General features: G+C 42.6%; 1 protein-coding gene across 6 annotated transcripts; it reads left to right on the top strand.

Moving 5' to 3' along the window:
• The first annotated feature begins 290 nt into the window (after positions 1-290).
• LOC124006100 (arfaptin-2-like) lies at positions 291-9,146 on the top strand. Of its 6 annotated transcripts, XM_046315875.1 has the most exons (11): positions 291-519; positions 984-1,082; positions 1,264-1,296; positions 1,901-2,009; positions 2,475-2,570; positions 3,726-3,827; positions 4,360-4,475; positions 4,754-4,975; positions 5,232-5,389; positions 7,420-7,594; positions 7,674-9,146. In XM_046315875.1, exons 2-11 carry the CDS (start codon positions 990-992, stop codon positions 7,827-7,829), a joined length of 1,260 nt encoding a protein of 419 aa, XP_046171831.1. In that variant the 5' UTR covers positions 291-519; positions 984-989; the 3' UTR covers positions 7,830-9,146. The 6 variants fall into 6 exon arrangements, with proteins under 6 accessions (XP_046171831.1, XP_046171832.1, XP_046171833.1 ...); XM_046315876.1 differs by lacking the exon at positions 1,264-1,296; XM_046315877.1 differs by lacking the exon at positions 2,475-2,570.
• Positions 9,147-12,188: the final 3,042 nt, after the last annotated feature.

The following is a 12,188-nucleotide window of genomic DNA, read 5'->3' as shown; positions in this document are numbered from 1 at the left end:
TGGACGGCGCAAATGAAAGGGCATCAAACACATAGAAACCATGTGTTTGATACCATTCCACTGATTGCGTCCAGCCATTACCACGAGCCCGTCCTCCCCACAATTAAGTTGCCACCAACGTCATGTGCTCAAAACCTCCTTCTGCCCTAGTTGCAGAGACCACTTCCTTTTAAAGTGGCGATGTTTGTTTGGTTTGTGTGGAAAAAACTATCCAAATCACTAAATGGTGGAGGGAAGGAGGGGTTGATGTCGTCAACTGTTCGACGTGGCGACTTGACGTAACATTACGTGTAGGGCCAGAGGAGGGAGGGACTGGGCTTTAGGGATTTTATCTGCATACTGTGCTCGGTTCTACCCGGGGATGCTAACGGAATCACGACTACAATCATGCGTTCATCAACAGACGAAAAATAAACATTGTAACGGTGTTATTCCGTTTATAATAGTAATATTTTATGAAATACCGTGCAGAATAAGCAGCAACATTTGATATTTTGGGAGACTGGACCTACTCAGCAGGTAACGTGAGCTAGCTAGCAGATCACGCTAACTCACTGAGATCATCATTTTCTGCAGCACCACCAGTTTAGCCAGCTGGCTAGGGCTACTAGGTTGGAGCTAGTTAGCTAGGTGTCGTGTTGCTGGGACTAGCAAAATAACTAGATACAACACGAATAATGATCACGAATAGCTAGCTATTTTGAAATGTGTTGTATTGTGAAATGTGATGGCTTGTTGAGAGAGAGCAGGTTATCGCTGCATTAAGCTCTGTAACGTTACCGGTGGACACTGCAATTGTACATGTCACAGCTGGCTAGGCTTGATATTATACTGAATTAGGCATGTTCTACCCGTATTTACATTGCAAACATTCCTATCATTAATGTGAAAAGCTCAGTGTGTGTGAGATGATCGTGCTCTCTCACCACCATCTCTCTCTCCATCTCCCATTTCTCGGTCTCTCCCAACGCACTCTCCTGCAGACCACCATGGCAGACAGTTTTATGGGCAAGGCAGCTACCATGGAGATTCCTATCAACAGCAATGGAGAGACCCTGGCCGAGGATGACAGTTTGGAGCAGGTGGGTCTATACAGTGCACTACTTTTGACCATGTCCCATTGGGCTATGGGAATAGGGTGCCATTTGGGATGAAGTCACGACGTACAGTATTTATCTCTATACTGTGTGTGGTGACCTCTCATTACGTCAACTATTTGTTTGTGTATTTTATTGTACTGTATTATGTCTCACTTCTGTGCAGGCTGCAAAGATTCAGTGGACCTTAGATGAGAAGGTAGGGATATGCAGTAGAAGGGATGAGAGAGAGTGTGTCACGTCATTGTAGGAGAACTCTAGATGTAGATGTAGTGTACACGTTAACATAGAAGACTTTCAGACTAACCACAATGAACCTTTATCAACCATTTTCATGTGTGTGAGTGTCTGTGTACAACAAAGATTAGGCCCATATGGAAGGTCTTCGTCAGGTTGACAATAAACTCTACAGGATCATTATGCATTAGTCAGTCCCTTCAGGATTCAGACATTTTTTTGGGGTGCAAAATCATAAATTCCCAACATATTATGCAGGGCTTGCAAATTTGACCAATCACTGCACTATTTCAGCATAAAACAGTAACTTCAACGCATTCTCGTATAAAGCTGACCCATCATTGCAGTACAAAAAGAGTGCTTGTAATTTCAACCAATCACTGCACATTTACCACATAATATGGTTCAATCAAGCCACGCGTCAACAAACGTTTTCCTTGCCAAGCGCAATTTTGCAAAACAGAATCATTGCACATTGTCAGAATTGGAATCTCTGCTAAATCCGTGAGGGACTGATTAGAGTCAGTCTATATATATTCCATTGATGTGTTGTTGCTTCACCTTAGGACTTGCAGCAGGTGATGGTGTCTGGTCCCAACCTGAATGAGACCAGCGTCGTGTCTGGAGGCTACGGAGGACCTGCAGGGGGCATCATACCCACCTCCTCCATCAAAGGTACACACAGCTCTACTGCTCTCACTTGTTCACTAGCTCCATTAAAGGTACAGACAGCTTTCTCTAGCGCTGCCAACTGCTGTCACTGCAGTGGAACGTCCTCTTATTTATTACGTGAACGTCCACTTAATTATGTCCACTTAGTGCCTATTGAATCAATGAATAGCCTAGTCCCTTTAGCAAGGCCTGCTTGGTTTGTTAGCATTAAGAATGGTGAAGACTACATCTTCAACTGCCCCAATGGGGTTTGTCCTGGTGGAATTAAATGATGATGATTATTTTTAAATCAGGGCCTTGCCAGAAGCATGCTGTTCTGCATCAGTGACTATTTTGACCTAACCTTCTTTCTGTTATTTCAGGAGTCTATGAGTAGCAAACAGAGGCTCTACTGTATTGGCTATTTTGATTTTGAGATCTACATCCTACTCTAGTTGACTGACTATCTTAACCAACCCTATCCACCAGGCCCTGCTATCCGCTTCAACCCTCAGTATGTGGACAGGAGAAGCCCCCCTGCCCCTAACTGTGCCCCTGTCCCAGGAGCCGAATCTCAGCCCACAGGTGGCTTTGCACCTCTCAGCCACCTTCCACATAACTGTATACTTCCCTCTTTAAAGGTAGACTCAGCGAAAATGATGTTGCCACGAGCTACACCACGGATATCGAGATGAGCAAGATGCAAGACTTCGCTCTCACACAGTCATTACTGATCAATTCATTTCTACATTTATAATTAGTAGGTTTTATCTATTTTAACAAACCTTTCTTATTTTTGTTCTCATGTATTGTATATTGTTTTTCATTCAAGCCCTTGGGCTTCCAACCACACCTGCACACAAATGATTTGTTTTATCTGTAATGTTGTCTATCACTTTTTGATTTATTAAAAAAAAAAAATCACAGTGTGGTAACCTGGGCACAAAGAACACCGGCGAAGTTGAGCCTCGAAATTGACCCACTATATTGTTTACATCTACATCATATTGCTGAGTCTACCTTGAACAGTTTTTTTGGCCCCCCTCTTATTTTCTTCACCTGTTTACACTCAAGTGTTTCCATTAGTTACTCTTTAATTCTGTGTGAGAATGAGCCTTGCCTCTAGCCTGGGTTGCTGTTCAACCCCAGACACAGTTGATGTCCCTCTCTTCGCCAATGCTGTGTACCTCTACAGATGTCACGGGAAAGAAGGGCTGCTCTACTGTCCAATGCCTACTGAATGCATGTCGGTGGATGTTCACAAAACAGCTGGCTATGTTAACTAACCTGACTGACTTCATTGCAGAGCTGTTTGATTTACTATGTTGTGTTTGTGTGAATGTTTCTAATGATGACAACTTAATCCCAAATGGCACCATATTCCCTACGTAGTGCACTACTTTTCACCAGAGCCTTGTGGCTCCCCCATAGGGAATAGTGTGCCATTTTGGACGTATCCTATGTATGCAAATGTAACATGAAGCGGTTAACTTATGGAATGTTGAGGTTCATTAACTCACCACATGACATGTGCATCATTTCATACATTGCTACTACATATGTTGTGAATATTTTCATATAGTTTTCCGTCTGTTTTCATTTTAGTTTTTTTCGACATGGAAAACCTGCATGGCTCACTTTCACCATCCTCTCACCCTTTTAACATGTTCACCAACCTCCATCTACTCTCATATAGCACATATCCTCACATGTCCCCATCCTCCCCCATGTCCATTCCAGACCTGCGAATGAAGTCCAGGGGACAGGGTGTAGGTCTGGTCTCCAGCCAGTCAGCAGCCAGAATGATAACCAACCAGAACCAGACCGGCCAGACATTCACAGGTACCACTGGAATAGGGTTGAAAAATTCCAGGTTTCCCAGAAATCCTGGTCAGAAGATTTCCGGAATTGGAAGCTAATTCCAGAATTACTGTAAGCAGTAAATCCAGAATTCTGAAACCAGGGTTTCTGGGAATCGTGGGCATTTTATCTGGCAATTATACTGGAACTTTGCAGCCCTACACTGGACCCATACAGCACAACTGTCCTTTACCCCACTTCACTCTGTTCACTCATTCATTTCATTCGCTGTCCTCTCAACCGATCACTCAATCACTGTCATACTATTTGCCTCAAAGACAAGGGGGAATATTTCAGGTGTTCGGTTTGAGGAGTAGTGATGAGGAGAGTGCCCAACTAAGCACTGATCAGCCTCTGTGTAATCTGTGAATCAAAGCGCTACTGAATGAAGCCGGTTTTGTGACAAGAGTTCATAGTAAATGAGATGGACAGACTTTATCAACTAGGTCTCAGCAACTAACCACTTTAAGGAATCCTCTTGAGAGTGAGCAGGTTATTTATTATCCTTTGTCAGGATCGGGGATGCACCACAGTAACAGCAACCAGAACATGTCAGTGGAGGAGGCTAACCGTGGTGTGGCTGTGGAGAAACTAGACAGCGTTAAGAAGTGGGGCATCAACACCTACAAGGTACAGAACGGAACCCGTCTCCTGGGGAAAATGTGTTGAAACCATACTTCACTGAATCTTCACTGTGTTCTATGGGTCGACTGCAACTGCACTGGTATGATCATTTGTCTTCATACAAGACTGGGAATAATTTCCTCCTTGGAAAACAAGTAACTATTCGGTTCTATTCTGAACACATCTCTCCATGTCATCTTTATCCCAGTGTGCCAATCATATATTCTCATCTCCTCTTCTGTTATCTCCTTTGTCCTAATCACATCTCTCCCTCTCTACCCAAGTGTACCAAGCAGATGTTCTCTGAGCGGTTCGGCCGTGGTTCTCGGACGGTGGACCTGGAGCTGGAGGCCCAGATAGATGTGCTCAGGGACACCAAGAGGAAGTACGAGTCTGTCCTGAGACTGACCAGCGCCCTGACCAGCCACTTCTACAACATGGTCCAGACCCAGCAGGCCTTGGGGGACACCTTCGCAGACCTCAGCCAAAAATCACCTGAACTTCGGGTAACTTATAACCCCTGAATTTGAACCCTTAACCCGTAGACCTCAGCCCAGCCAGAAATCAGCTACAGGTGGCACACTGTGTGAAATTGGCCCCCAAAAATGTTGCCTGAAAATCCAGGGTGTAATTATTGGTTCGATACCAAGCCTATCAGTTTCAGTTTGGAATCCAGGCTACCTTACTGAATTGTAATCAATCCATAAATACCTCATGTGGAGGAAAAGTCAGTATATAAAACACAAGTGTTTGTGTCCACAGGATGAGTTTGGCTACAATGCAGAGACCCAGAAGTTGTTGTGTAGGAATGGGGAGGCTCTGCTTGGTGCCATCAACTTCTTTGTGTCCAGCATCAATACACTGGTCAACAAGACCATGGAGGACACACTGATGACCATCAAACTGTACGAGGCTGCAAGGTAATAATAAAGATGGGAGGGTTAGAAAGGGCAGGGCCTGGAGATACTATAGTAGTTACCTTTTTATAACGCAATAGTTTCAAATTATAATGCGGTTTAGAGTCTATATCTATGATTGCCAGAGACATAAAATAGAGTATGTTTGTCTACATGCCATTGTTATGTGTGTCAGGCTGGAGTTTGTTCCAGTCAGACCTGGCAGAGGTGAACCTGTGTTTGAGGGTTCAAGGGTGTTATAAGGGTGTTTTATTGACTTGGGTGGTATACCGGGATATTTGGAAAAAGCCACAGGAGGGTTTTTCAGTACTGTCAACTATTTCTTTGAAGTTTTTCAATAGATTTGAATATTTCAAGCTACATTTTAGGTTAATACCTGCAGTCAACTTGTGCAATATGTTAGGAGATGAAGCAGATTGTGTTCTTCATTTTACCTTTCAACTTATTTTACATTACTTATTTTATTATTATATGTTTTTCACCTTTATTTGATTTTTTACCCCCTTTTTCTCCCCAATTTCGTAGTATCCAATTGTTAGTAGCTACTATCTTGACTCATCGCTACAACTCCCGTACGGGCTCGGGAGAGACGAGTTACACAACCCTCCGATACACAACCCAACCAAGCCGCACTGCTTCTTAACACAGCACCATCCAAACGGGAAGCCAGCCGCACCAATGTGTCGGAGGAAACACCGTGCACCTGGCAACCTTGGTTAGCGTGCACTGCACCCGGCCTACCACAGGAGTCGCTGGTGAGCGATGAGACGAGGATATTCCTACCGGCCAAACCCTCCCTAACCCGGACAATGCTAGGCCAATTGTGCGTCGCCCCACGGACCTCCCGGTTGCGACAGAGCCTGGGCGTGAACCCAGAGTCTCTGGTGGCACAGCCCTTAACCACTACGCCACCCGGGAGGCCCTATTTCACCTTTATTTAACCAGGGAGGCCAGTTGAGAACAAGTTCTCATTTACAACTGTGACCTGGCCAAGATGAAGCAAAGCAGTGTGACAAAAACAGCAGCGGTGTTACACATGGGATAAACAAACGTACAGTCAATAATACAATAGAAAAATCTGTATACAGTGTGTGCAAATGAAGTAAGGAGGTAAGGCAATAAATAGGCCATAGTGGCGAAGTAATTACAATTTAGCAATTAACACGAGTGATAGATGTGCAGATGAGGATGTGAGATACTGGTGTGCAAAAGAGCAGAAAAACAAATATGGGGATGAGGTAGGTAGTTGGTTGGATGGGCTATTTACAGATGGGCTGTGTACAGCTGCAGCGATCGGTACTTCTGTAGTTCCCCAGAACAGTTCATTCAGTCACGTGTTTGTCTGTAAATAGCACAATGGAAGACAGCGGGGGCTGGGGAGTTCATAGAGTTCTATATCTAACAGGGAGTCTCTGTTGTGCGGTGCACAGGAGGTGATGAAGTTGTATGCAATTCACTACTAAATGTTTGCCATCAGATATCTTATATCTGCTTTCTGCCGTATTTGAGAAGACAATTCATCCAGAGCTCTTTATCCGTACACCTGTTCCCTGTGCTTCCTACTAGCGTTTTTTTTTTCTCCTCTGTTCTTCTCCCCTCTGATTTGTGTACACTTGCTGCTCTTCCTTGAGTAAAGCATGCATTACTTTGTTTAGTTGCACAATTTCTCTCGTTCACTTTTGCTTGTAAATATCCACACTCACTGAAAATGACATTTGGTAGCTACTAGCTATGCTTGCATAATTTTATTTGCTGGATTTTCCAGTCTTTGCAATTGAGTTTGTTTATTCTCGCTCGTTATCATTTAGCTAACAGTGTCTATGATTGTTATTACGTGTGCTAATTTTGTTAGCATTCTGGTACTATACCCCCAATTGGCTTTATTTGCGTTTTTTGCGCCACCTTGTGTGCTATACCGGTAAACCATAAATCCCGGGATAGCAGTGGAACGAACAGTATGACGTATGAAAATCTGGATACCTCCCAAGCCTATTTTTTTTTTTATGCTGCCTCTGCTCCCCTCTCTCTTCCAGGCTGGAGTTTGATGCGTACAGGGCCGACCTGGAGGAGTTGAGTCTGGGTCCTCGTGATGCTGCCACCATGGTGCGTATAGAGGTGTCCCAGCAGCAGTACCAGGTGCAGAGAGACAAGTACGAACGGCTGCGCTCAGATGTCACCATCAAACTCAAGTTCCTGGAAGAGAACAAGGTGGGTTAGTTAGATATTTGGAAAGTTTTGTGGTTAGTTAATTGACAATAATGCTACATCTCTCTGTGTGTGTGTGTAGGTGAAGGTGATGCACAAGCAGCTGCTGCTCTTCCATAATGCTATCTCAGCCTACTTCGCTGGGAACCAGCAGCAGTTGGAACAGACACTGAGACAGTTCAACGTCAAGTTAAAGCCCCCAGGGTCAGACAAGCCCTCCTGGCTGGAGGAGAGCTAGAGTGATTAGCTCCCAGTCCTCTGGGCCTGTATCAAGCATCTCCGAGTATGAATACTGATCCAAGAACAGTTTTTCCTTTTAGATCATAATGAATCAGATTATATGGACAGGCAGGACTTGATCTTAGATCAGCACTCCTACTCTGAGATGCTTGAAACGTACGGCCCCAGGTCTCAGTCAGGTCTCTGGTATATATGGGACACACAGATGGAGAGATACACTGGGCTTTCAAGAAACAAGAGGACTGGATGAACAGATATATGAAATCTACACGAACTGTATATAAAAACCAGAGATGGGACAAGTAGAGACTAGTGATGATGATACTAAGGGGAAAAGAACGCTTATCTAGTTTAATTTAGTTTTGACAATTTGTTTGAACGTCTATTTTATGTCAATTTGTTGTGTTATTTATTCACAACAGAGCCTCATGATATTGTTGCTGTGTAGCGTAACTTTGAATTCATCTTACTTTGAGAAATTATTCCAAGCTTATACTTTGCACATAAATGTAATCATTCTTTTCAAACTGTTTTCACTCTTTTGTAAAGTGTTATGTAGTAAAGCTTCCAGAGGTCGTCATTTGAAAGGTCAGTAAACTGTTTACATATGTAGAGGATATTAAGAATCTGGACCGGTTACATTGTTTGCACCAGATGAAGATTAGAGTTAGATTTATGAAAGCGAAGGGAGAAACCTACAGTCTGGGATACTATTGATGACAGAAATGATGGGTTAAAGGGGCAATCCTGGATTTGTAAAACAAGCAGTCAAGTATCAATGGCTATATATCATGAATTTAAAGTCATTGATTTGTACCAATTCCAGATTGCCCCATTTTCTATTAATGATTTTGAGTACAGGAAGTACGACTTTTTCATATACAATAGATAATCTCCCTCTGATTAATCCTACAGATAATGTTATTACACATGTTTATTATGTTATGTCTTTATAACATATAATCAAATAGAGTTAATATATGTTTATAAAAATACCTCTACTAATTCCATTCAGATGTATATGTTCTTCTTCAGTTTTTTTCTCCCATTTCTACATCAATGTTGTCTTCATTTTAAAACATATGGACCTGGTGTACAGTATATGAAATGATGGTGGTTTATAGTATATGGTTTGATGTTTCCATACAGACTAGATATTTCCCCACAAAAGCTGTACAGTAATAACACTCGTCCATCTGCTGTCCACTTGAGTATATTGTAGTCATCACCTGTATAAGTACTGTACCATATTGTGTTCACACATTTACATGGCAATACAATCCAAAACATGTCTGAAAAATGACTGGTACTTCCATCTGTGATTGTCTTCTTTACTGTTAATCAGGAAACTCCTCTGCGTCCCAAATGGTCCCTTTCTATCTGTTTGAGTTGTGCACTATATTGGGAATAGGCCGTTTGTGACTCAACCCTGCTATCGGGGTTAAGTCTAGAAGTTGAGTTTTATCTGATTTGTATCTGGTGAAGTCAGTGGTAGCTATCTGGTCTATTAAAAAGCGTGTGAAGTTATAGGATGTCTTTCATTGGCCTGTTGACAAACCTATTGTATCTATTCCACCAGGTAATAGGCAATATTTGAGACAAACAAAAAAATACACAATCTGTGTCTGATTGAAACTGACCTTTTTTCTTGAGATAAATCAAGATTCAAAATGTAAATTACTTTTTCATTGCTAGGATCACACCATTTTACAGCTATTAATTTAAAAATGTGTAGTTCGTTCATTATAATCCTGCTCAATGTAAATGGGGTGGCAGGTAGCCTAGTGGTTAGTGTTGGACTAGTAACTGGAAGGTTGCAAGATCGAATCCCCGAGCTGACAAGGTAAAAATCTATTGATCTGCCCCTGAACAAGGCAGTTAACCTACTGTTCTTAGGTCGTCATTGTTCTCCACTGATTAGCCTAGTTAAATAAATGTGATTCAGGAATATTTTCATTAGGGAACAAAAGTTTGGAGTTAGTTCAATTCTTTTTCTGCTTGAACCGTGCTATATCTTTATCTCTGACCTATCAGTTTGACAGTGGATCGAGGGGTCTCAATGGTTTATTCCAAATGGCGCCATATTCCCTACATAGAGCACTACTTTTGACCAGTAAAAAGTAGTACACTAACAGGGAATAGGGTGCAATTTGGGATGTGCGCCATGTTTAATCACAGGGTATTGCTATTTAATCATGCCATACATGTCAACAACATGATCAGTGATGTGATGAATTCCAGTTTCCTGATGTTTAAATGTTTCATCTAAAAAGTCTAGGGCATCTGAAATGTAATATCCCAAAAGATGGTCAGGCCTTGAACCGCTGAATGTGTTTAGTTGAAGATACAGAAAGTGTCATATAAAACAAAGTAACAAATATATATATATATTTACTCTGCAAAAATGGAAATGAGGTTTTTGTCAGACAACGATGATGTGGTAATGTAGCATAATCGATCGAATATGTTTTTACGATCTCAAAATATTTTTGTTGGAACATTCTGAAAGTTCAGTGGCAGTTGTTCCACCATTGAAATGAATGAGGACAACAAGGTTTATACAGTAGTTTATGAAATAGCCTATGAATGGTAGCATAACAGCTGTGTTGAAGCAATCTAAATTGAGTCAGACTGCACATGTCAACGTTGGTTTGGTGTTTGTAGCATAAACAGTTGAAGAGCTGTGGCGCATCCAACATCGAAGGTTGAATGACTGTATAGGAATTTGTGGTGGTGGTCAGGGGTCTGTTAGCGGGACTACAAAGCTTTGTTTAGGGTGTTTGAAGCTTTTGGAGGTAGAAATAAATGATATACTGTGATGCTTAGTTGGATACGGTGAAGACCGGTTCAGCAGCTCAGGTAGATTGTATGGACAAAAACAAATGTGTGTATTTGCATTACCAATTTCACAGCTCCAGGCAAGAACACACTCTAGCCAAGGTATGGAAATCGCATTAGCCAGGTTCCTCAACTCCACGATGTACAAGTACAATGGAGTTGAGTGGCTGGCGATGACAGTGGGAGGACTGCATCTCCAACTGCATCGAGTTGCTGTCAATTGATACCTGTAAAAATGTCCATTCTTCAATGCCAAGGGAGCCATTATTTGTTAACGGAGAAGGAGCAGCCTGTCATTGCACAGCAGATGTTTTGGTTTTGGCAGGGGACGCATAGTATGACATTTTTTATAAAAAACAATCGATTCCATATCCAACTGACAACTCTATAACAACCAGGACAAGTACAGGTAGACAGTAAGCGTTAAAGAATGGATATTTATTAAAGTATCAAGTGGTCAAGTGGCTGCTAAGTCTTACCTCCCACCTGGACAAGAAGGGAAATAACTATCTAAGAATGCTATTCATAGATTACAGCTCAGTGTTCAACACCATAGTCCCCTCCAAACTCATCACCAAGCACGGGACCCTGGTACTGAACAACTCCCTCTGCAACTGGATCCTGGACTTCTTGATGAGCCTGCCCCAGGTGGTGAGAGTAGGCAACAACACCGCCGCCATGCTGACCCTCAACACATGGGCCCCTCAGGGGTCTGTGCTTAGTGTCCTCCTGTACTCCCTGTTCACCCACGACTATGTGGACACACACGACTCCAACACCATCGTCAAGTTTGCTGACCGACGGCAATGAGACTTGGCAGTGTGGTGCCAGGACAAAAACCTCTCCCTCAACGTCAGTATGTCCAAGGAGCTGATTGTGGACTATAGGAGACAGAGGGGAGAGCACGACCCCATCCACATTGACAGGGCTGTAGTGGAGCAGGCCGAGAGCTTCAAGTTTCCTTGGGGTCCACATGTTGTGAAGAGTTCCCGACAGCATCTCTTCCCCCTCAGGATGCTGGAAAGATTTGGCATGGGCCCTCAGATACTCAAAATGTTCTACAGCTGCACCATCGAGAGCATCTTGTCTGGCTGTATCACCCTCTGAATGGCACACATACACAATGCACACCTCAATTGTCTAAAGTCGTAAAAATCCTTCTTTAACCTGTCTCCTCCCCTTCATCTACACTGATAGAAGTGGATTTTAACAGGTGGCATCAATAAGGGATCATAGCTTTCACCTGGATTCACCTCGTCAGTTTATGTCATGGAAAGAGCAGGTGTTCCTAATGTTTTGTACACTCAGTAGCTTCATTCTTGTGTATTTTATTCCTCATGTTACTATTTGTTTGTATTTTTAACTCTGAATTGTTGGGAAGGGCTTGTCAGCAAGCATTTTAAAGTCTACACCGTTGTATTTGGCGCATGTGACAAATACAAAATTATTTGATTTGAACTTCCTACACCATAGAAAAACAGTGGATTACGAGGCACATTACTAGTTTGACAGACATCGC

This window comes from Oncorhynchus gorbuscha, linkage group LG19, assembly GCF_021184085.1.
Source record: "Oncorhynchus gorbuscha isolate QuinsamMale2020 ecotype Even-year linkage group LG19, OgorEven_v1.0, whole genome shotgun sequence".
Taxonomy (NCBI): Eukaryota; Metazoa; Chordata; class Actinopteri; order Salmoniformes; family Salmonidae; genus Oncorhynchus; species Oncorhynchus gorbuscha.
Note: the sequence above shows the minus strand (reverse complement) of the source record. Positions and strands in the feature narration are given on the sequence as shown.